Source organism: Macadamia integrifolia, chromosome 2, assembly GCF_013358625.1.
Source record: "Macadamia integrifolia cultivar HAES 741 chromosome 2, SCU_Mint_v3, whole genome shotgun sequence".
Taxonomy (NCBI): Eukaryota; Viridiplantae; Streptophyta; class Magnoliopsida; order Proteales; family Proteaceae; genus Macadamia; species Macadamia integrifolia.
The window spans coordinates 3,585,175-3,609,980 of NC_056558.1; the positions used below are offsets into that span (position 1 = coordinate 3,585,175).

Consider the following 24,806-nt stretch of genomic DNA (forward strand, 5'->3'; position numbering starts at 1 on the left):
GGGGGGGGGGGTGAGGGGCATAAATCAACATAACCTACATTCATAAGGGAAGTTAGATGGTGGCAAAAATAATGCATTTGTAGGTTGTTTTTTGTTAGACTATTCTTGGATGAAAGTAGGTTTCCTTAAGGTGCCAACTCAAAATTGCCAACTAGTGTCAAATTCCAGCTCTCATGTCTGCCCATGCAGCACTAGGATGGTATGTACACATAGAAAGTCTTGAAGCATTGCATCCACAACACCATAAACTGGAAGTAAAGAATGAAGAATGGGCATAATTACCTCCCCCTTCCCAAGTCGTGCACCTGTTTTGGGGTGAACAGCAACAGACCCAATGACTATCAAATCCACCTTGATCTTCTCATCCAAATTGATCGGCCTTCCATACTTTGCAACCCCAACAGATGTGCAAGCTTCATTGATGGTACCAGGAGCCAAGTTAGCCAACATTCGGGACTCAAGTACTGAGAAGAAACCAGTCCTCAGTCGAGGCTGAGGAGTCAACTACTTCTTCCCTCCTACAAGCAGATGGAAAAAGTAAATCCATAGGTGTCTTTCAAGCCAAAAACCATACCAAAGTAAAGCAAAGTTGTAGCATGGAGCAATAGGGCGATCAGCAGGCAGGAGGCATAAGACATCCATTAATTTCAATGAAAAAACCGAAATTAAATACAGAATATTTCTTGATGAATAGTGGAACTAATGCGGCTTATAGTGTAAACGCTTACCAAACAGATCAAATATACGGCTTTCTCACAGTTCCCGTTAGTTCTTAACCCAATTAGAAGTGAGTACTAAGATGAGCAGATATTGGCTTTCCATTTAGACAAGAAACAGTAATATCTCTCTCTATATATATAATATACATTCAACAACAACAATTTGCGTGACTACCATCACCAACCTGAGAGTGTTAGGAAGCGAACCTGCTTCTGTGGAGAATCAGGATTAACCTTTACACAGTTTGCAACCCGAAACGCATCTAATTCACCTAGCTTTCACAACCAACAGAAAATCAATTTCAGTAAAAAGTGGGACGAAACTGAAATGTGGAGATAAAATACTGCATAATCTAGTATCCTCCCGTTGGGATACGAGTTTCTCAGTATTAGAAACTTAGAGTCTAGAGGAAATTCAGATACAGGACCACAATCTTCCGAGTCAAAGAAAATAAAAGAAAACGAGCCAGAAGAAAAAGAAAGCAACACAATCATAGAAATTCGAAGAGCACTAACGTTTTTAGCAGCAGCGGCAGCACCAACGAAATTGGGGATTCGATGATGAACGGGACGAGGATTCTGGGCAATATTCTCTGCTTCCATCATATCCCAAATCCTCTTACGTATTCTCCATTTCCAAGCCTTCGGATCATCTTCCGAGCTGCTACTGCTGCCGAATATCCTCTCGGCCTCCTCCGCCATCGATTCTCGGGCCTTCGAGTCAAGGCTAAGCCTCTGGGCCTCGAAAGCTGCTTCGTCAAAGCTATCTCTGTTGCTGCTGCTAGCCAGTATGCCGACCTTCGGATACCGAAAATTCGAGCTGCGCCTTCCGAAATGCTTTGAACCAAAAGAGATGCACGAGAGAGCAGAAGATTTCTGGGTCTTCCTCTGAAGAGATTCTCGGAATGCAAATGCGGACGAAAGCCGAATGAGATTTGCATCCATTAACACGTAAATTTTGATTCGATCCTTTGAAGAGGGAAACGTAGATGTTTGCCAGTTGGAACGAACTTCCCCTCGGCAATGAAGAACCGATTAGATTAAGATAGTAATAAATGCCTACGGCTCATATTAGTATTTAGTGTTATAAGTTAATTACGATTATTCTAAGGGAAAATTACATGATTACCCACTTTTGGGTTTCCCTTTACAAAATTACCCACAAAAAGTTTTGGTCAACAAAAATACCCAAAATTAGGTTTGGGTTTACAAAACTACCCAAAACAGTGATTCTCCTTCATCTGCCTATTTGTTTTGTCATTTTTACCCCTGACCATGGTTGTAGCACGGCCTGATGGGGCCGAGGTGGCAGCCCAGCTTGATGGAAGCCGGTGTGATAGCGCGGCCTGATGAGGCGAGGTGGCAACCCGCGCTCCACCTCTACCTCCGTAAAGCCGTGTTGAACCTAGACCTCCATCAGGCCGTGCTCCACCTCGACCTCCATCAGGCCGTGCTTCCACCTCCGCCTCCATCAAGCCGCTCTCCACCTCTGCCTCCGTTAAGCCGTGCTCGGCTTCCATCAGGCCGGGCTGCCACCTTGACCTCCATCGGGCCGTGCTACAACCTTGACCAGGGGTAAAAATGACAAAACAAGTAGGCAGATGAAGGAGAATCACTGTTTTGGGTAGTTTTGTAAACCCAAACCTAATTTTGGGTATTTTTGTTGACCAAAACTTTTTGTGGGTTATTTTGTAAAGGGAAACCCAAAAGTGGGTAATCATGTAATTTTCCCTTATTCTAACCCCCCCCCCAAAAAAAGAGTTAATTACGATTACATCGAATATAATAATAAAAAAGATTTTTATATTTGCCACGTGATTGATTAACTCAGTATGGCACAATCGTTACCTGGTCGTGTGGATCCTGCACTAAACACCAGCTTGGCCACTTCGGTGTATCATTCGAAACAGTAAATGCAGGCATGCAGCCCCATTCTTGCGTTATCTTCTTCTAATCGACCTTGAAGTGGGAAGTGACTGCAAAGATCTAGTCCTTCTTGTCACCGAAGCTCTTTAATCTCCTTATGACACTCAATAACATGATAAGTACCAGACTCGCCTAGGAGATCGTTCTTATTAAGAATACGATAAATACTATGGAGTTTAAAAAATCGGTGAGGGTGTATAAATTTTAATCTCACATCGCTTAAGGAGAGATTACTGAACTAGTTAATAACCTCTAATTACCTTAACATGATACAAAACATTTTTAAGGACAATATCATGCAAGTATAATAAAACCTAAGTTTTTTTGGGATGAAAAATATGGAATTGAGAAGGTAGATCATGGTTTAAAATATCGGTCAGTATCGTATCGGTTGATACGTATCTCTATCGGTCCTTACCGATACGATACTAACCGATACGATACATGAAATTTTTAAAATCCTTTTGTATCGATACGTATCTTACGATACACACCGATACTCACTGATACTCACCGATACTCTATGAAAAATTCAAAATTGAAGTGAAATGTACGTTTCGATATGTATCGGTATGTATCGGTATGTATCGATACGTATCGATGCGTATTGATATGTATCGATCGATACACACCGATATATACCGATACGGTCATAAAATGGGCAACATGGGTAATTTTTTAGAAAAACACAATTTTTTGAGGTGTTTTTGTTCCAAAGTTGCTGCCAACCATTTTTTTCTCTAACTAAAGTGGAAATCAAGGTTAAGAACAAGGATTTTACATTTATGGGGCAATTACAAATCTTGGATTCTTAGTGCGATACTCTGAATTTACTGTTTATGCATAATACATGTTATATATAACTTTTTTTAACTATTTTTTTATGCAAAAGTGTATAAAAAAGTGTTTACTATCTATTTATGTGCGTATCTTTAGCGTATCTCTGATATGATACGATACCTTTCGATACGTATCTTAATTTTGACCGATCGATACGACGACCGATACTGATACTTTAATCCTTGAGGTAGATAGACATTGTACATTAGGAAACGTTGCAAAATGGAATCTGGAAATCTCAACAGGTTTTAAACCATTTCATTTCTGTCCGAGCTAAAGTGGCGAAGAGCTCTGGCCTGATTCATGACGCAATGGATATACTACAAATGGAGAAGGAAGATGGGAAACCAGGAAAACAAAAAATAGAACCCTTCAACTCCTCTTCCAGGATCTACACGTACAGCAACAAAACATCCCCCCAACACTGAAGAAACCTATTAAACAAAAACTGAAAGTGAAAAGAAAATGAAAGGGAAAGGACAATAAGCAAAAATCACTTCAACACAACTGCAAAAGGTTACAACCACCAGTACAAGAAGAAAAGAAGGGAATAATTACGGAGAAGATCTGCCTGCCAAATCAAAGCCATCTTTGCCATATATTTCACCAACCATTTCCTTTTCATATGGTTTGCAACTGTGAGAAGGAGATTCGGATAACCGACCCATCAACGGTAGTGGCATGTTTACACACGAGTGCCTCTGTCGCCTGGTCCTCTGTCTCAAACAGGACAAGGGCCTGCTTCTTTCCATTGACCTCAAACAGCTTGGTGTTAACAATGTTTCCATGCTCCTCTAGGTGAGCCATGATCTCCTCCTCCGTGATGTCCTGGGGAAGAGTGGACAAGTGGATCATCTTGGTGGGGGAGCAACAGTAACGGTAGTTCTTTGCAGCATTTCGGTTGAAGCGGTTGAGGTTTGAGTTCAAGTATTCATGTGTGTCAGGAGCTGATGTTATGTTGGTATGCTTTGAGAAGTTCACCTCCAATCGTTTTCCAAACAACATGGCTCCCTAGACAACCAGAAAAACATAATTGGTGTAACACAATTTTACATAAACAAAACACATGAATAGAACCTCGGACTCGATCGGTAAAAAGAAGGGTTCAGGGTTTTCTTGACTTTGATATACCTCCATTTACAAGTCAATTCAATTAAGAGAAAAAGGAACTGCTTGCTTCTATCATTTTTATATGGGAATGGAAGATTGGCTCACTTCACAGCCAGTATCAAGATTAAATACAATCTGACAAGCACTGAAATAGTCGGGTGTTTAGGCTAAATTTCAAAGACCATAGGATCCATGCAGATCTCACAATAATGTAAAGAAGATGAGAATATGTTTTGATGACAGAGTTTAACCTCAGCAGAGAGGACATAAATTATATTAGGCCACTGCCCACGTCAATGTATGTCCCGGGGCATGGCCATTCAATATCAAAAAGAAAGGTTTTGTTGTACAAATTAACAGTTCCATACATGTTACCGCATCAAAAAGGTATTCTATTACTCAAGAACTTGGCTCAAAAAGTTAATTATTTTGTTGTGGGACCCCATGCCCATAATTCACTTGTCTGACAAACAAACTCATTCTACTTTTCTCGAGCAAAAAGCACTCAGTATACTTTTTTCGGTCATAAAATGATATGACTACTTCAATGGCCAAATAAATAGCCCCAGCATGAAATTTCAAAAGCTCTAAATTGTATCAAACCTTCAAGAAGTGTACAGCTAATTCAGCCTGGAACCCATCACCCATCTGGATAAGTGCATGATCTGGCTTGTTGCGGAGAAATTTAATTCTCACAATGTTCCCGTAGATGGAAAAAAGGTTGAACAGTTTATCTTCATCGACTTTCTGAGATATAAGAGAAAGTTAAAAAGCATGAAATAACAGAAAGAGATGAAAATATTGATAGGCAACAAGGATAAAAACATTGCTTACATCTGGATTTATATTAGAGACCAGGACCGTGCACCTGTCATTTGTACCACTTATCCCAGGAGGCAATCCTCCACCAAATGCAGCTGCTATTGCTGCAGAGTTGCCCATCTAAAATGAAACAAAGAAGGAAAAAAGAGAAGTTCTATTGGATATGCATATCTGAGATGATTGTTGGATAGAAATAAAGTAAAACCCCACAAGCAACAAAATTATAGCAAGGAATACTTCAGACAGAAGTCCCAACTTCCACCCTCACAAAATACCACTGCATAACTCCTTGGAGCAAATAGCAGACCGGATCTCAGGTACCATCCCATGGCTCCCAAAACTATGTTTATCCTGCCGATATTAACTCAACCAAACTATCCTGACCATCCAACTGATGGATAATAAGTGAAGAACCATATCAGGACCAAATTTAGGCTAAGGAGATTTATGAGGTGGGACCCATGGAGTGGCAGGCCCAAGGCAGTGCAAGCACCACAAAGGAGGGAAGAGGTCCACTCTGCAGCCATCCGAAGTATCCCCCAAGCACCAGATAGTAAAATCGGCACCTCAGAATAAGACCACCTGGAAGAGCACAGAGCATAGTCTAAGCAACACCCACCTGCGGAAATGCAACTGAAACAGAGAAAACACAATAAATGCATCAACAATAGGTTGCACGAGTGATAATCTTTAAGAAGTAACCCTCTAGAAGTAAAGAAGAATATACAAGCACCTGCCCTGGCTCCAGGTTGAAGTGCATACAGGCCCCCCGCATCACCATATCCAGGCTGTTGAAAAGTAGAATACAGATATATTACATGCAATCCTCAACATCTCAAACCCACAAGTAACTGGAGAAAGCCTAGAAGAAAATTTGGTAAAGGGACAGAAAGTACAACTTCAAGGAAAATAAAAATAGCCACAGAAACATACTTGTGAGGATCTTCCCTTCTGTTCTGAAGGCAGAGATGGGTTTGTGAAATCCCTGCATAAAGGCGACCAGAAGCATTACGAAAGTGAATCACAAAGAGGAGTTTTTTATTAGAATATCTTTTAAGCAGCACCAATTATACTAATATGAAAAGAAACACACCTTGACCGTTCATTATTGTAGTTCACTTGTAACTCGCTTAGACTGCACGATGAGAAAATAAGATACCCTTTCAGCACGATAAAGGAAAAGACAAATGCTAAAAGACAAGACTATTACTAAGCTGAAAACCTACTTTGAAAATTGAATATCCAGTGTACAGCAACCATCATAAATGTTACGACCCTGTAAGAAGTTGCCATGGGTTAAACCAATTCTTAAATAAATTTGCTGAGCTCAAAGAACTAACTATTCCAAGTAACTTATGAAAGGGGAACAAACAATATACTTGGAGAGCATTTCTTGCTTGGACAGCACTCTGGCGTGATTGATACTGGATAAGGGCTTGAGAACCTATACATTTTGCACAAAGAAGCAAAGAGATTTCATGTACACTATTTGGTGTCGTTCATTGCAGAACTAAAAAGTGACAATGTGTTCCAATAGCTCAACAAACAAAGGGGTGGATCACGTTCTGAAAATACGTCAACATACACACAAGAACAAGGTTCACAAAATGAAGAACACTTGAGGAACTTTTATCTAGAAGTAATGCAAATTACATCCAACCTTTATGCATGTTAGAGAAATAAAAATTAAGTACGAAAGAGGGGACTTCAAGAGTCTAACCAGCAGACTTCTGAAATGTGACAATCTTCTCCACAAACCCATGAGGAGAAAAAACTTGATGCAGCACTTCCACTGTTATAGGATAGAGCAGCTGATGGATTGTAACTAAGAGAATTCGGTTGGGTTGTGAATCCTGAGAGTACCCAACAGCAGACCAGCATAGAGAAAGGAGAATGAGAGAAGAATAAATAGAGGAAATGAGGAGAAAGAACTTCAGAGCAATAAGAGATCACACGACATCATAAGTTCATACACAAACATAAAGCATTTGACTTTTTAAGCAGAAAGGGCAGTGAGAATGAAAGAAAGACCAAGAGAAGAAACAGAAATAAAAAATGATTACCTTAACTGATTTATACAAAAGAACATACAAACATTTTTTTTTATATAAATAACAACATTATCAATAATTATTTTGATTCATTGTGTATGATAGTATAGTTTAGTGCAAGGATTAGTAATCACAGATAGTTGTCCTCAAGATAAAAGGTTGTCAAGGAAAGCTTCTGAGCTTGATAACAAAATCTTCCCTCACCAAATAGGGACAAAATTGTTCATGTTCAACCAAGGTCCAATTTTGTTCCATGATTCCATCTTACTCCTCTCGTAGAGGTGCAATAGTGTTCATACAGCCCAGCCCAACTGCTAGGCATAATCATTGATTGACACAGTTAGAGATGACAGGAATCTTTCCACATTCACCTCACCAAATAGGGAGCCTAGCATGCAGGATGACCATCCTACTATGAGTACCTAAGTCACAAGGTGAGCACCAACGAAAACTTTCAAAACCAGGCTCCTGCTTACAGTAAAATGCAGTCATCCCCAAAGTATTGCAGTGAACACCCAAAGAATCAGATTACCAACCTGATCTCCTTTGCGTCCTTGAGCATTTTGATCCATTGTGGTGAGTTCTTGATGTGAAGAGAACTGAATGTACACATTTCGCCCCCTAATATAGCAAAGCCACAAATTCAAAACTATCAGAAAAGGCCTCTAAAACATAGATAGTTGTATTGAAATCTGTAACACATGATCTACATATCCAGCCTAGGATTAATAACGAAGAGATGCGCTATCAAGAAATTTCATTAAAAATAATAAATAATCCTTCAAATATTGTAATACCTGACGCTCGGCTGCACATTTGTGTAGTATTGCAGCACATTCACAGCTGAAGCAATATCGTGCATCTGGAGCAGGGCCTGTACAAATGCAGATCCAGAAAGTGTTGAGGTGGTCCAGCAACAAGAACATACAATAGAATGAAGAACACATGTTGCCCATCCAAGAAGTCAACAGCCAATAAAACTAACTAGGAAAAAACAAAACCTGATTTTTAGCACGTAGCATAACAAGCTTAGTGACAACACCAAAAGGTTGTACCAACTGAAGGAGATCATTCTGAAAATATAAAAGCAAAACAAAAGTTCAATGCACATGCAGAGAGGGGGGGGGTAGAGATTTAATTGCTATGAAGCCAATGAAACGGAAAATACCTCAGCTATTTCGTGGCCCACGTTTCGGATATGGATTACTTTTGAAGGCTCTGTCATTTTAGCAGACACCTGAGGCCAAAGTAACAACTGGTGAATCCTGGAATTTCAAAGAGATAGTGAACGTCGAAAACTTTTACCATATAGAATGTCAAACCACATGTTTCAACGTCTCAATTAGCATAAGATGAAGGGTAGACTGTGGAGAACTTAAAAGAGAAAAATAAATCTCGACCTTTCCTCTCTCTCGTTTTCTTTCCTTTTTTGGGATAGTGGGGGCAACGAGGGGCATACAAATGCTTAAAGTGTCACACCAATTCGTACAGTTCCACTTTCCCTTGCATTTAGTAGAGTTTATGAGTGAGAAAGAAGAACACAGAAATTACATCCTGGAAAGGAAGATGGGGGAACAAAGGGGTGAACGTTCATTCAATAACCCAGAAAATTAAAAATTCCTAAAACCCCAACCCGCAAATAATTTCAAGAGGGCAACGAATAAGAAGAAGATTTTAATTTTTCATCATTCATTTTTACCACCCAAAAAAAAAAAATTCTTCATTTTAGCAACTCTGTGTTGCTACCATTGATACCACCTCCAAACCCTAGATATATAATCCAAACAAGAAGAAAGACTCATCAAGATCCTAGAACAAAACGAAACAACCCCACTCTGTCACGAAATTTAGAATAAGTAACACACAGTGGTAATTAAATCCAGTGCAAAAACAACGAAGAACAAAGGAAGCAGCAATAAAAACCTGGAAAGATGCTCCGGGATTATCAAGTCGACAATGTCGGATCTAAGAGTTTGTATCAGAGAAGCAGCAGCTATCAACTGGCACGCAAGTTACCGTCTTCCAGTCCTAAATTTCACAGATCGTTCGCTTTTATGAAATTTACTGAAGAACCAGAAGAGAGAGAGAGAGAGAGAGAGAGAGAGAGAGAGAGGGAAGACGGGGCTGCGAGAGGAGAGAAGAGAACGTAGAAGAGACTAGTTTAGATGCCCTATAGATGGATTTAATTTGTTCTCGTGGACGAAAATATAAATTCATTTTTGGGTATGGATAGGGTAGTGCCGGTACCATATTATCTTTCAATGAAACCATTAATATTGATCCATGAACGTATAAGAATTAAATTCTCACTTAATCAGTGGTAGTTGGTTGATTTGTGAATGGTCCCACTATTAAATATCCACTTTCTAAATCAACAAAAGCCCGTTGAGGCAACATTTCTGCTATATTAGACGTTCGATCAGGATAATTGAGTTTGATAGTGGGACCGGCCTCACCAGTCTAGTAAAGGACAGTCGTACCTAATCCGGAGGATGAAAATGGATCGAAAGGGTAATTTTGGGAAATAGAGCATATAAGATGGCTGAAATGAGCCATGGATGACTCCTTGAGAGCATGAGTGCACCTGCAGATCATCAGATGTCAGGCTTCTACGAGCATGCGGCGTTTATGGAAAGGAGAAAGTTGACACCTGCATTGTTTTCTGGGTTCCAAAAATAATGGGAAGACTTGGCAACGCCGCCGGGCTAGCTTATTTCCTATTTTCCATTTTCCCTACTGAATTGACCCACCTGCCCTTGACTGTCCCGTCCCCCTTCCCATATGTCTATCGCCCACGGGTGGTAAAAACATCTTCTGAAGTGAGTGTATTGATACAGTGAGCATCGGATGGTCGAGAGGACCTCGGGGTACATGTCTAAATGCTCTTAGTCATTCGATGTTCACTACATCACTGCATTCACTGTAAAGAATAATCCCTCCCACTAGTGATCAATGTGAAAAGTAACCATGGTGAGTATAATCTGTCATTATGTAATATATTGATCAAATGACCACTCAAATCATACTTGTGTCCATACTATAAAACTTATTTTTGAACCAATTGAAAGCAAATGAAACATTGAACTAAGCTATAGGGACTTTGGGAACAAAAAATTGTCAAATAATCAGCACTTGAAGACTATAAAGATTTTTTTTTTCTTTTTTAATTCCAAATCCGACCTTGAGGTTTATAAATTGCATCTCATTCAAGTTCAATAAGTATATGCAATATGTCTACCCAAAATAAAAAAAAATAAAAAAATAAAAAAATACAATATAGCTTTTGAAACAAAAAATTAATATAGCCAATGGAGTACTAGTGAAAACTTCCAAAGTTGCTTCTATACCTGAAATTGTGTACTACTGTTTGAGGAATATGGAATGTTCAACGTGTTTCTAGATATCTATAAACAAAATTGTAGAGAAATCAAAAAACCCAATTTGGATGAGGCTTACTAGACTAGTTTTTTTTGACACCCCGCGATATCAATATTTGAAGAGGTAAAGCCAAAATAAAACAACTCAAAACAGAAAATATCATCAACAAATGATATGACATTTGTTAGAAGAGTGATCAATTAGCTCCCAGACTTTAGATAATGTAATTTGGATATTCATAGGCATAACATTAAGTAATGTTTGTATCCACGGATTGGATTTGAAATAGCATAGATGACATTTTACCTTAACTATGGAAATTGGCATGCATTTGCATTAGTAGCATTGACTTATCTTCAATTTATTACTTCTCTTTTTTCATAATATATCGATCGAATCTATAACTTAATTGGTTTTGCAGTATTCTCGCTATATCTTAATTTCTACTTCCTTTGGACTCAACCGATGATTAGCTTATTAGAAATTCTATTTGTTAACTTATGTTGGTCGCATGATGATGATTCAATATGTTTTGTCTTCAATCCATTCCTATCTCATGTCTTAATTTTTCTTTTCTTCAAAAATGTTGCTGAACGCTTTTTTCTATTAACTCAAAGATTTGGATTATAGGTATGGATGTCAAAACAAAATTTAGTTTAATATCTTGGCATATTGCTTGCTCCCCTAAGTTTTTAGGGGATATTGAATTAAGAGATGCTTCCACTTACAATAAATCCCTTTTGGTTAAACTTGGATGAAATCTATAGCATATGGTGCTCTATGTTTATTACTAAATATTTTGGTAATAAATCTTTACTTGATCAAAAAGCTATTTCAAAGAGGGAATCTTGGATTTAGAATAATATAGTTGGTATTGTACCTTAACTAAAGGAATTGGCTAGCATTCGCATTGGTGATATTAACTCTATTTTCAATTTATTATTTGATCTTTTTTATAATGGATTGATGTTGACGTTATAACTCAAATGATTTTGTAGTGTGCTCGCTATATCATTTTCTTCTTCTTCTTCACAATCTGCTGATTTTTGTATTGGGATAGAATTTTCAGCACTTCCTTTTTTGAAACATCCTGTTGTACTTATTTCATAGTTGCTTTAATCCCCTCATTAATGAAGTTGGCTGGGCTTCTTGCATGCTATTTCAAAATCATTTGTATTTAAGAAGTCTAAATGTTGTAAGGATAATTAAACTATTGTCTGGTAGGGCTAGGCCTGAGAAGCTGTATGCTGTGTTAGCTTCTAGGGATGTGATGGAAATATTTATATATATTTTTTCTTTAAATAAAGAAATTCCATCCACATTCACCCACCTTTGAAACATAATTCACTTATTAGCCAAGTTAAGGGCCTATCAACAACCATATGTATTTAAAACTGTCCCAATTCAGCTCTTAATGGTTTTAATGGAATATAGATAATCCTTACCAAACAACAAAAAAAAAAATGGAAGATGGATAAAGATGACAGGAATTCATGGTGGATATGTGAATTAAATTCCCAACTATTGTTGGATTTTATATGAACATTGACAAACCATGGTGGATAAGCATGCAGGAAATAAAAAAAAAAAAGAGTAGTTGAATGTTTTTTTGGGTAGAAAAGTTGTTGAAGGTACCTTTCTTCCGTCCATGCCAATACTCTGATATATGGTTTAAGAAGTTCCTTTCAGCTTTACGTGAAGGGAAACTTTATTTTAAATCTGGTACATCTTTAAGGTGAAATGTTTTATACATAATTATCCAATATTTCAGCTATTAGATAAGAATACTCAAATTTTTGGAGCATAATATTTTTTGGGTAGAATTTCGGAGCTTAATCAGATAATTGTGTATGGCAAATGGTCCTAAGAAAAATATTTTTTTTCATATTCCTTGTTCATAAGGAGTGTCAATTTACAAACGTAATCAAAATGGCTGTCCATAATCAAACTGAATCGAGAAAATAGGTTCGAGTTTTTGTTTTGAAAAAATGGAATATAATTCACTATGATGTTGGAGTTAAAAGTATCGAATTGAATCAAATCGAATCACATCGAATAAATAAAACAAATTGAATTGAACAAATAAATCAAATCCAAACGGAGTTAAACCAATTAAAAGAAATTGAATAAGTTCTATCGCGGTCAAAGGTTTTATTTTCGATTTCGGCCTATAGATATCGTAGCTTGAACCAAAAAAATCACAATTGAATCATTTGACACCCTTAAATTTCATATTTTAATTTAAAAGGTAAAAATCATAGAAATTAAAATAATAATAATAATAATAACTCCTAAGTGTAGTGGGTCCCACAACTATTGATGTAGTACACACCCTCCATCCTAGTAATCAGCAAAAACAATTGGTCTATCGGTGAGGACCGAGACTGTAATCCTACCCGACTAACTAATCCTGTCGTGATCCCTTCCGCCGTATAAGGTAGGGGTGTCAATCGGGACAGTTTTTTGTATTCGGTTTGGTTTTGGTATGGTATCGAAACTTAGTGCTAGATACCGATACCGTACCATACCGTTCATATTTTTAGGTTTGCAATATTGATACCAAACCGATTTAGTACAATTTCGATGCGGCCCAGTTTTTGGTATACAAACGGTTTTGGTATTCAGTATTTGGCATTTAGTACTTTCTTCTGCTAGCAACCAGAATTGAAGCAACCCAATTTCATCCTTCACTAATATGTCATATGAGACCCAAAACAAAAAAGTTACAGAATATTAGCTTCTTTCCTATTCACCAGTGCTTCATTAAAATTCTTAGTTTCTACTAAAATAAATTCACAAAAGTATACTAGTTGGAGAAACAGAGAAGAAGAGGAAGAAGAAGAAAGTATGCACGAATGTTATCTTATTCTTCGCGGTCTTAATTAGCGGTGTCCTCCATTGTTTCCTGTGGCATATGAGAATAGCATCACCAAAATGAATGAAGCCAGTGCTCCACCGAACAACATCGATACTAGTACGATAAATGAAAGTATGGACTATGAAGAGGAGTGCTTGGCGGCTTGATAGTTGAGAGATGAGAACTGAGTAGTGAGAAGCATCTAGAAATTGTTAGGTTTTTTATGGAGTTCTCACTTGGGAATAGGATTTAGGGATTTAACTCGTTTTAGAAGGATTAAAAAAATAATAATAATAAACTTTGGCTTTATGGTTTTGACATTTTGTTAGTTTATCATTTGAAGTGTCGGTATTCAGTTCGGTTAGGTATACCAAATGGTCAATACAGATATCGAACCAAATCGAGGAAGATTATATTTTCCCATACCAAAACAGTACCAAAATACCTTCGGTTCGGTTTGGTATGATTTAAAACAGTCGATTTTGGTGTCGATTTTCGGTATTAGTACCATATTGACACCCTTACGTTAAGGCTTTCAGGAGGAAAGAATGCAGTTGAGTGCTATGAGAAGAGAAGAGAGGAGCAAGTAGGGTCATAGAGATATATCTTTTCGGCTCATACACGCCGAGGACTTAGGTTTTCTTCTTCACTAAACCCTAACCTCTTTCAAATTTCTCTTTGTTTTGACTTCTCGTAAACATTCAATTTTTTTTTTTTTTTATTAATTTTGTGTAAACAATAATAGATATGTTTTTTCGTTTGTTTGATAAGGTATGTTGTGTCTAGTTTGACAATAAAAGGGTTCGGGGTTCAAGGGTTCAATGTTCAGTGTTCGGGTTTCGGGCTCGCTATTGGCTCAGTTCACGCAGCGTGCCCTTGACCATAGCACATGCTACCGTAACACCAACAATTCAATCCGACTGACAGGTGGGGTGGGGAGACAATTGCAGTTGAGCAAGTGATCGGTTATTGAATTGTAAAAAAACGACGTTAAGATTAGTCTAGAAGTACATCAACGGTTTAGATTTAATGTGGTGATTACAAGTTCAAAACAGTTAAGCACTGGTAGTTTGTTATCGCTTAGATTGCATTTGGTAATTATCTTTGTTGTTTTTTGTTTCATGGAAACAAGAAAATGGAATCTACCACTTGGTGTCCATGATTGTTGTTTTGTTTTGTTGTTGTTATTATTGTTGTTGTTTTAAATGGGTATTAGTACAAACAAAATGTTGAAACGCATTTTTTATAATAGCGTTTGATAGTCATTTTGTTTCAGAAACGACGTTTTGTGTCAAAACCAGAATCTTTCATTTATGTGTCAAAATTATGTTTTGGAACGAAACTCAAATATTGTAAAATGATTATGATGTTCCAACAACATTTCACGTTCCTGGAGCTTTTTTTACCCGATTCGTAAAAAAAAAAAAGAGGAAAAACAATCCGTGGACACCATAGGAAAGATTTCGTTTTCTCATTCTCGTAAAACGAAAAAAAGCCATTTTTTTTTTTTTTTTGGTTAATGACTGCCAAATGCAACCAACATGTCAAACATTGATTTTGCAAGATTGAAACATTTGAACTGAAATAAAAGAGGGGAAAAATATAAACCATTTTGCTTTTTTTTTTTGTTTGCTGATTAATTTGGCTGCGTTTGGTAGTTATTCTATTTTAGAAATGAGGTTTCATGTGAAAACCTGAATTTTTTGTTTTTTATCAAATTTTCAATTTGAAACGAAACTCAATTTTGTAATCATGTTTCAACATTTCTCATTTTTGGCCTTACCGGTTCATTCGAAGAAAAATGAAAAAATAAACCGTAGTCACCACGAAAGATTCCGTTTTCTTATTCCCATAAAACGAGAATAAGGCCACAAGCCTGTTTTTTTACATGACTCCTAAACGCAGCCTTTCTCTTTTTTCACTCGGCCTCAACCTCTGCTGTTTGTTTACCACAAACCCTAGTTGAAGACCCTAAATTTTATTTGTTCGATCTGATAATTCACACAAGTTTTGTTTGCTCATTCAGTCTCTCAGTTCAGTGTAGACTTTAAAATCTAAAATCTGCGGCATAACTGAGGTCTCTGCAATTTCCTCTTATCTTTTCTCTTAAATCATTGAAGGCGTTTAGAGCATTCAATCAAGTTCAGTGCCATTTGATTGAAATGCCCGCTTTCCCTCATCCTGGGTCTGTCACACTATGCGAAATCAATCGAGATTTGAGTAAGAATATTTCACTTTGCATTTTTTGTTTTATCACCATTTGACTACAAAAAATTCTGCCGTTTCTTATGCATGGCTACTTGTCCATCATCTTTACAGTCACCGTTGAAAGCCTCACCGATGGGCACGCCAAAGACACCTATGGGAAAGTTCTTGTAAGTTCTACTTACTCTACTGTTATATCTATCCTACTTAAACAAATGTCTGGGATACCTCCCATAGTCCTATTTAACCTTCCTATCAGTAGTTCAACTTAAAACAACTTTCTTATAGAACTCCAGCTCTTGCACAAGCGTATTGTAAGCATTGTTCAAGCTTTGCCAACCAGCTAAATTTTTTTTAGAGAAAATTGTTAAAAATTATCTTTTGAAATTCTGAAGGAGCGTTTAGTCATATTCTATTATTTGGCTTGATTGCTTTTACTTTGTGTTCATTTATTTATTCTCTGTTCACTTTGAAATTGGGTGACCAGGGATTTGTATTCAGTCCTGTTCCTTTCCAATCAGATCTTCTCTTGCCCGGTACTGAGCATGGATTTGAACAAGAAAATGGAGATAATGTTCCAAGAGGGTTAACTGCTTTCAGCAAAATATTGTGTGAATGCATTAAACGCTACCTTCCTCCCACCGATGTAAGTTGGTTATGGAGTTCAGACTGATATTAGCTTATTGGTTTCACTAGAACATTAGTTCTTAACAAATGGTTGTCTTCCTATGGTTCATTTCCTGTATTCTGCAAGTTATTTGCCCTTCTTATTTTCAGATTGGTTTGTTGTGAATTTTATTGTTGATTGTCAGAAAATTTGTTTTTTCCAAGTGTAATTCTTTTTATACATAACAAAGGATTTTTTTTTTTTTTGGGTGAATAGATAATTCATTACCAAGAGAAGAAGAATATACAAGGGAATTGGGGGGGGGGAGATCACCCAAGGATGAACCTTAGCAAAAAGAGAAAAAAGGGGGACAACAACCCAAGGGGGGGGGAGCTCAACTATCCATAAATACAAACAAGCAGCAAAGGAACCCAAAGACTAAATTGTGGCAGGGGGACAAAATGGAGGAGGGAAAGCCTCAGGAGACAACAATAGGCCTGTTCCTTGGGGATTCCCTGACAGATCTAAAACTTAAAGATGCAAGCTTAAAGTGGACATCAGAATAGATTGTTTTCCAAATCGTGTCAGAGATACGAGAGTTGGAAGTCCATCTTTGAAGATTCTGCTCCATCTCTATGTGGTTGATAGTAGCACAAAAAGCAAGCCTTACAACAGTGTCGTATATAGAGGAACCAACGAAGGTCATGTCCATCCAAATCCATTATCTGCTGAGGGAAGGGGCTCATTCTAATCGGCCAACAACTGCTAAGGACTCTCTTCCATATGATGGAGGAAAATGGGCTGAAGAAGAAGAAGAAGAAGAAGAGGTGGTCAACATCCTCTTTGGCATTCCAACAGAGGCAACAAGAAGAGATGCGAACCCGAGTTTCTGAAATCAAAATCAGTTCGCTTATGGACCCATAAAAGAGCAATTAAATCAATCTCAAACAAAGCAGTGGCAATCTGGTAATTTTTATAGAAAATTATAACCTCTTTGGGAGAGGGAAGTAAGTGACTAGGGACGAAGCAGGAATTGAAATTAGGAGAAAAGGGTGGTTCTGGAAATTCAGTTAAGACTATAAGGGTAACTTAGAAACAAAACTTCAGAAAGAAGGGGCTTTGTGAAAACAACAAAAGATCGGACCTCATATGAAGTTTCCCAAACCTTTAACCTTCAACCTCACGATACAATAAGACCATAAGGCAAGAATTGCAGCGGTGGAGTTAGCAGGGCTTTGAGATGGACAACTCACTGGTTAGACATTGGCTTGGCCTGAAATTTCAGGCGAAGGTTCTCAAGGAGAAGGTCTACCAAAACCACCAAGGAGATGCTCGGATCAGCAGGCTAGCATGATGTGGGAAGCTCCTGAAAAGCTGAAACTGAAGTTAGCAATAGATGTGGCTGCAACCCAGTTGCAGGTTTTTCTTTTCACCACAGGAAGGGTCTTTGGGGCTGAAGTGCTAGGGTTCAGGTTGCCTAGGATAGAAGTTCTCACGCCCTAAATTTCAGGCTCATCTAAGGGGTATCAAGGGAGATCGACTTCAACAGTCGGGGCTGCTGTAACTGCCCAGAAATAGGGGAGGTTAAGAAGATCAGAAATAAGAAGAAATAAAGGGGACGTAGGAGAAGGGAAAAGAAAATATTAAGAGATTGCAGAGAGGGGAAAGAGGGAATCGACAGCCATGGTTCACACTCAAAATTCTTAATCAAGTTTTAATTCTTCAAAATCTGAATTCTTCAAAATCTGAATTATTCATTGGGTTGCATCAATATAAAGGCCAGCAAAGTGTAATAATGGAAGCTAAATAAATTGGAAACTACCCTTAATAGCAACTGAAATAAAATCTCCTACTAAACTTGACCACACCCTACACTAATAATTAAGGAAAAAAAAATCACTAAATTACTTCCAAACTTTCCTACGCCTAACTGCTTCAAGAAGAGGGCACCTAAATGTGCCGGTAGATATGGAAGGACTGCGTGGGGAGGCAGTATGACATGGCACGCTAGATTGTGAAGCTATGGTGGGGATGTGGCCTTAAACCAAATGATTTTATGCCTAGGGATAGTGGGACCAGATGGTTGGATAAGGTTCCTAGAAGAGGCAGAGCTAAACTTCCCAGTAATATAGGGAAGCCAGGATACAGAATCCTCTCTTCCATGGTGACCTAGAGGGAGAGAAGGCAAGGAGGATGATGTAATACTGAAATTGAGGAAGCTCAAAACAGTACCAGGGTAGGATCTTTTCTCAGAGAATAGGGAATTCTAGATATGGAGAATAGGATATTGCTAAAACTTGTTGAAAGATGAAAAAGATGGAACAATAAACAATAATATAACACTCGGGCTTCACACCGCAAGGTGGATCGACTGGATCAAACACCAACCTACCTTGATCAAACACAAGGGATTTCTTGAGCAAACACAAGAGATTCTTGATCAAACACAAGAAGAGAGTTGCATAAGCAAACTTTGTTTTAAATTCTGAGTTGTCCTTGAATGCTTACAATTGATCCCTATTTATAGGACCAACTCAACAAAACATTACATACCCAACTTCCAACTAACAATAGTAGAAAGTCTTCACTTATTAAAGTTGGGGTAGGAAAGTATTCACCTTCCAACTACTAAAGTTGAAAGAGCCTTCACCTACCAACTATCAAAAGTGGAAAAATCCTCACCTCTTAAAGTTACAATGGAAAAGTCATCCCCCAACTACCAAAGGTGGAAAAGTCTTCATCCCCCAACTACCAAAGGTGGAAAAAATCTTCATCCCCCAACTACCAAAGGTGGAAAAGTCTTCACCCATCATCACTAAGTGAATTGATCCCCCCATTTAGAAAAGTAAAAAGTAAAAGTAAAAGTAACTTCTAACCACTTAAATTGAACCGATATTGGACCAACATGGACCATGGTTCAATTGGAACTAAACTAAGATATAAAACATGAAATAAAAACTAAGTATGAAATTAATAAGCATCAACAAGGTAAGGCCACATGCTAGTTACTCTTGTTGGCCTTCTTCCTACGGATGTAGGTCTTCAGATCTGCATCAGCTCCTCCCGACTTGAAAACATTCGTCTCCGACGAATGGGTGAAAGACATGTAATGCTCATATAAGTCAGGATCAAGTCGCTTGAAGTCATCAGCATGAATCCAAGTGCAATCAGTCCGTGGTCGTCCCTTCCATTTGACAAGAAAAGTGTGATAACCGGTGCCACGACGAGTGGTTTTGTAAGTATCATCCAAAACCTCTTCAATAACATCTTCAAGAGGTGGTGTAAGTTGGGGCAGCCTTAGCATTTGTTCCAGGTCACCATCATCTGAATGATGTCCCACATAAAGATGTAGGTCAGCTACATTGAAGACATCGCTTATGGTCATTTCCTCAGGTAATTCGAGCACATAAGCATTTGGTCCTATACGTTTCAGCACCTTATAAGGACCCATCTTCTTTGGATGGAGCTTTGTGTTAACACCAGGTTGGAACCTCTCAGGATTTATGCGAACCATAACCATGTCTCCTGGTTTAAACTCCACATAACGACGATGAACATCAGCTGTAGTCTTGTAGACATCATTACTTAAGGCAATACGTCGTCGCACGTTTGCATGCACCTCTGTGATGTGGCGCAAGAATTCATCAGCTTCAAGGCTGATTCGAGCCTGGGGTGGGAGTGGAACAAGATCAATTGGGCGTTGCGGCTGAATTCCAAGTAATATCTCAAATGGTGTGCGCCCCGTTGTCCTGTTCACAGAGCTATTGTAGGCAAACTCATCTATGTCAAGGATTGCTGGCCATGTCTTCTCATAATCTCGGACTAAGCACCTCAACAAGTTCCCCAAACTTCTATTAACAACCTCTGTCTGACCGTCAGTTTGTGGATGGAATGCAGTTGAAAACTGTAGCTTTGTGTTAGTTTTTAGCCACAATGTCTTCCAGAAATAGCTCATAAACTTGACGTCACGATCAGAGACAATAGTACTTGGCAGCCCATGCAGTCGAACAACCTCTTTAAAGAAGAGCTTTGCAATATGATAGGCATCAAAGGTCTTTCGACATGGCAAAAAGTGAGCCATCTTAGAGAAGCGATCTACTACAACCATGATGGAATCGTACCGTTCTCTTGTAGGTGGCAGCCCAAGTACAAAATCCATACTAATGTCGAGCCAAGGTGCATGAGGAACCGGTAGTGGGGAGTAGAGGCCTGTATTCTGCTTGGTTCCCTTAGCAAGTTGACAGACTCAACACCTTTTGATGACATGATCTATGTCTTTTGCAATGTGTGGCCAGTAGTATCGATCAGTCACTTGTATGATGGTCTTGTCCTTGCCGAAGTGGCCTCCTAAACCTCCTCCGTGTAACTCCCTTATGATGTGATGTCGTAGGGAGGAGTCTGGAATGCATAATCGCGTTCCGAAGAACAAATAACCATTGTGGACAGAATATTTAGGGTGTTGCTCACCTTGCTGTAACTCTGCATATAGGACTCTGAAATCCTTATCAGACGCGTACTCATCTCGTATCTGATCAATACTAACGGCATGTGCTGAAAAAGTATTGATAGTGAGAACTTTTCGGCTTAAAGCATCAGCCACCGTGTTCTCTTTACCAGCCTTGTATTTCATCGCAAAGACGAACTCTTGTAGGTAAGCAACCCACTTTGCATGCTTCTGACTGATTGACTTCTGAGAATGGAGATGTTTGAGTGCTTCATGATCGGTGTAAAGAATAAATTCCTTACCAATAAGATAGTGTCTCCAATGGCATAACACTTGGATGACAGCATAGAGCTCCAAATCGTAAGTCGAGTAGCGTCGCTTGGCATCGTTGAGTTTCTCGCTATAGAAAGCGATAGGGTGCCCTTCTTGTATCAGCACACCTCCCAACCCAATATGCGAAGCATCAGTTGCACCTCAAATACACGATTAAAATCTGGCAGGCGTAATACCGGGGCCTCCGTCATCTTCTTCTTGATAAGATGGAGGGTTTTTGTCGCCGCTGTTGTCCACTCAAACTTGCCTTTACTCTGCTTCATACATTCGGTAATAGGTGCCATGACTGCACTAAAATTTTGAATGAATCTCCTGTAAAATGAGGCTAGACCGTGGAAGCTACGGACTTCAGTGATTGTCTTCGGGGTAGGCCAGTTGGTGATGCTCTTGATCTTCTCAGGATCAGCTTCAACCCCCTTGGAGGAGACAATAAAACCAAGGAATACAACCTTGGGCAGCATAAAGGAACACTTCTTGAGATTAATGTATAGCTTCTCCATACGGAGCACCCTCAAGACTTGCTTCAAATGGTCGATGTGATCATCTGGATGCTTGCTGTAAACTAAGATATCATCAAAGTATACAACCAAAAATCGACCAATAAATGGACGAAGTACCTGTGTCATAACTCGCATAAATGTACTAGGTGCATTCGTCAGACCAAAGGGCATGACCTTCCACTCGAACAGTCCATCCTTGGTTTTGAAGGCGGTCCTCCATTCGTCTCCTGGCCGAATACAAATTTGATGGTAGCCGCTTCGAAGGTCCAATTTTGAAAAGACCTCTGCACCGGACAACATGTCTAGCATATCATCAAGTCGTGGTATGGGAAATCTATACTTAACCGTTATTTTGTTGATTGCTCTGCTGTCAACACACATACGCCATGAGCCATCCTTTTTTGGAGTAAGTAATGCTGGTACAGCACAAGGACTAAGGCTCTCAATGATAAACCCCTTCTGTAGTAGTTCATCAACTTGCCTTTTGAGCTTAGTGTGTTCTGTAGGACTGAGACGGTAAGCTGGAAGGTTGGGAAGCACAGAACCAGGTACCAAGTCAATAGCATGCTGAATATCGCGCATGGGAGGGAGCTTATTAGGTAGCTCGTCAGGTACTAAATCAGAAAAGTCTGTTAGAAGCTCTCTAATAGGCCGTGTGAGCTGAACTGTTGGTGGTGGAGTGACCTCTCTAGTAACCAGGGCTAATATCATGCCTGTATCATGGCTGGTTCGCTCAAACTGCTTTTGTGGAACAGCTAAGATCTTCTTCTGTGGAAGGACTTGCATCTTGTTGGTATCGGTGGTGGCTTTCTGGTTAGTCCTCAATGTCTGTCTCTTACGCATCTCCTCTGGTACATTGATAGGCTCAAGTATAGTGCGCTGCCCTTTAAAGGTAAATATGTACTGATTCTTCTTTCCCCCAGTGAGAACATCATTATCATACATCCATGGTCTCCCTAAAAGAACATCAGTTAGCTTCATAGGAATAACATCACACCATACCTTTTCTTCATATCGAGAAAGTTGTAATGGAACAAAACATCGCTGATTGACCTCCAAAGTGTTGCCATTCAGTAGGGATACTTTGTAAGGCTACGGGTGTTTCTCTACCTTCAAATGTGCTTTCTTCACAAACAATTCAGAGACAACATTAACGCAGCTGCCACTGTCAACTATCACCTGTACAGTGCGATCAGCTGAACGCATGCGGCTGTAAAATATGCATGTACGTCGCCAATCCTCGCCTTTGGTTTCAGCCACCAATATGCGAGAAACCACATGAATTCCATAGGAGTCATCTTCATTTGCTTCAGCCCCATCATAATAATCAACATTTTCGTCTTCTTCTTCCAATGGGATTGGAAAGATATGGGAATTATCTTCATCAGGAGTATCGTCAGCGTCAACCATCACTGCTACTTTGTGACGTGTAGGACAATTTTTGGCATAATGTCCCCTCTCCTGACAATGAAAGCATTGCACTATGGCAGTGCTAGGCATAGGTGCTTTCCCTTGTGATCAGCACGTGGAGAAGGTGTGGTACGTGGAGGATAAGAAGTAGGATTTTTTGCTGAAATTTTTTTTGTGATCTCTCTAGCTTGATATCCAAACCTTCTACCNTCAGCTGAACGCATGCGACTATAAAATATGCATGTACGTCGCCAATCCTCGCCTTTGGTTTCAGCAACCAATATGCGAGAAACCACATGAATTCCATAGGAGTCATCTTCATTTGCTTCAGCCCCATCATAATAATCAACATTTTCGTCTTCTTCTTCCAATGGGATTGGAAAGATATGGGAATTATCTTCATCAGGAGTATCGTCAGCGTCAACCATCACTGCTACTTTGTGACGTGTAGGACAATTTTTGGCATAATGTCCCCTCTCCTGACAATGAAAACATTGCACTGTGGCGGTGCTAGGCATAGGTGCTTTCCCCTTGTGATCAGCACGTGGAGAAGGTGTGGTACGTGGAGGATAAGAAGTAGGATTTTTTGCTGAAAAATTTTTTGTGATCTCTCTAGCTTGATATCCAAACCTTCTACCCGTAGGAGCTAGTAACTCCTCTGCATGTACTGCCTTTTCGAAGCATTCCCTGACATTGGATACATCTACTACGCCAATAGCACGATTTATATCAGATCTCAAACCCAAACGAAAGCGGGAAAGTACCTGTAATTCATTCTCCCTGATGCCAGTGCGTGAATAGAGTGAATCAAACTGCTCCATATACTCTGCAACGGACATACTCCCTTGACGAAGAGTATTCAGCTTGTCCTGCAGTTGTGATCTAAAGTGTCGTGGTAAGTATTTGGCATTAAGATCTTCTTTCATCTCTTCCCAAGTAATGGGAGCTCTACCACGATCTTCTAGATCCCTTTCTTCAGTTCTCCACCATTCGCGGGCTGAGCCAACTAGCTTAGTACGTGCTAGTCTCATCTTACGTGACTCAGACAACTCATACCAATCAAAATAGTCATCTAAAGCAGCCAACCAATCATAAAATACCTGTGGATCATGCTTTCCGTTGAACTCCTTTAATTCAAGCTTGACTTTTTGTGAATCATCAGTACGTCGACGGGGTGCTTCAAGATCACCATTGAAATAAGATCTTACATGCTCCTCAAAGGTAGGTGGTGCTGTAGGGGTTCTTTGTTGTGCCCTTTCAGCACTTCTCCTATGTTGACGATGCACAGCAGATTGTAGTTGATACCTGTCCTCCGTCTCGAATGGTACATTGCTGCCTTGTATTGGAGTAACACTTTGGTTCTCAAGTCGCAGTAACCTCTCACTAATAGTTTTTTGATCAGCAGAGAGTTGTTGAAACATTTCAATGACTTTTGCCATTGGATCAGGTGGAGGCGGCGGCCACTGTGACTCATTCTCTGCCATGCTTTGATACCAATTGATGTAGTACTGAAATTGAGGAAGCTCAAAACAGTACCAGGGTAGGATCTTTTCTCAGAGAATAGGGAATTCTAGATATGGAGAATAGGATATTGCTAAAACTTG

The 24,806-nt window shown here is 39.1% G+C and overlaps 3 protein-coding genes and 1 long non-coding RNA gene across 5 annotated transcripts in view; 2 read left to right on the plus strand and 2 right to left on the minus strand.

Moving 5' to 3' along the window:
* The window catches only part of LOC122071887 (5-formyltetrahydrofolate cyclo-ligase-like protein COG0212), a 3,539-nt gene extending 1,770 nt beyond the window's left edge, over positions 1-1,769 (minus strand). The window contains 3 exon segments of the mRNA XM_042636348.1: positions 283-518; positions 905-995; positions 1,236-1,769. Coding sequence (XP_042492282.1) covers positions 283-518; positions 905-995; positions 1,236-1,664 — 756 coding nt within the window. The 5' untranslated portion in view covers positions 1,665-1,769.
* A 1,113-nt stretch (positions 1,770-2,882) lies between these two features.
* LOC122071952 lies at positions 2,883-3,905 on the plus strand. Its single transcript, XR_006138309.1, has 2 exons — positions 2,883-2,997; positions 3,673-3,905. It is a non-coding gene; the product is annotated as an uncharacterized LOC122071952 (long non-coding RNA).
* Positions 3,716-9,614, minus strand: LOC122071951 (polypyrimidine tract-binding protein homolog 3-like). 2 transcript variants are annotated; one of them, XM_042636446.1, is made up of 15 exons: positions 9,392-9,614; positions 8,637-8,705; positions 8,470-8,541; positions 8,266-8,342; positions 8,005-8,089; positions 7,138-7,270; positions 6,797-6,861; positions 6,644-6,693; positions 6,511-6,552; positions 6,351-6,402; positions 6,151-6,205; positions 6,037-6,050; positions 5,430-5,537; positions 5,199-5,342; positions 3,716-4,496 (listed from the first exon to the last, which is right to left on the minus strand). In XM_042636446.1, the coding sequence occupies exons 2-15, from the start codon at positions 8,691-8,693 to the stop codon at positions 4,107-4,109; spliced, it is 1,344 nt and encodes a 447-aa protein (XP_042492380.1). In that variant the 5' UTR covers positions 8,694-8,705; positions 9,392-9,614; the 3' UTR covers positions 3,716-4,106. The 2 variants fall into 2 exon arrangements, with proteins under 2 accessions (XP_042492380.1, XP_042492381.1); XM_042636447.1 differs by having other exon boundaries at positions 8,637-8,733.
* Positions 9,615-15,569: 5,955 nt separating this feature from the next.
* LOC122072228 (aladin) lies at positions 15,570-16,684 on the plus strand. The gene is made up of 3 exons (XM_042636803.1): positions 15,570-15,923; positions 16,023-16,078; positions 16,396-16,684. The coding sequence occupies exons 1-3, from the start codon at positions 15,866-15,868 to the stop codon at positions 16,579-16,581; spliced, it is 300 nt and encodes a 99-aa protein (XP_042492737.1). The 5' UTR covers positions 15,570-15,865; the 3' UTR covers positions 16,582-16,684.
* The last annotated feature ends 8,122 nt before the right edge of the window (positions 16,685-24,806 follow it).

Coding starts and splice junctions, on each gene's coding strand:
- LOC122071951 (XM_042636446.1), bottom strand. CDS start 8,693: ATGACAGAGCCTTCAAAAGTAATCCATATCCGAAACGTGGGCCACGAA. Junction 6,553..6,643: donor CTGGATATTCAATTTTCAAA/GTAGGTTTTCAG, acceptor CTCATCGTGCAG/TCTAAGCGAGTTACAAGTGA. Junction 4,497..5,198: donor TAGCTGTACACTTCTTGAAG/GTTTGATACAAT, acceptor CTGGTTGTCTAG/GGAGCCATGTTGTTTGGAAA.
- LOC122072228 (XM_042636803.1), top strand. CDS start 15,866: ATGCCCGCTTTCCCTCATCCTGGGTCTGTCACACTATGCGAAATCAAT. Junction 15,924..16,022: donor CGAAATCAATCGAGATTTGA/GTAAGAATATTT, acceptor TCATCTTTACAG/TCACCGTTGAAAGCCTCACC. Junction 16,079..16,395: donor ACACCTATGGGAAAGTTCTT/GTAAGTTCTACT, acceptor TTGGGTGACCAG/GGATTTGTATTCAGTCCTGT.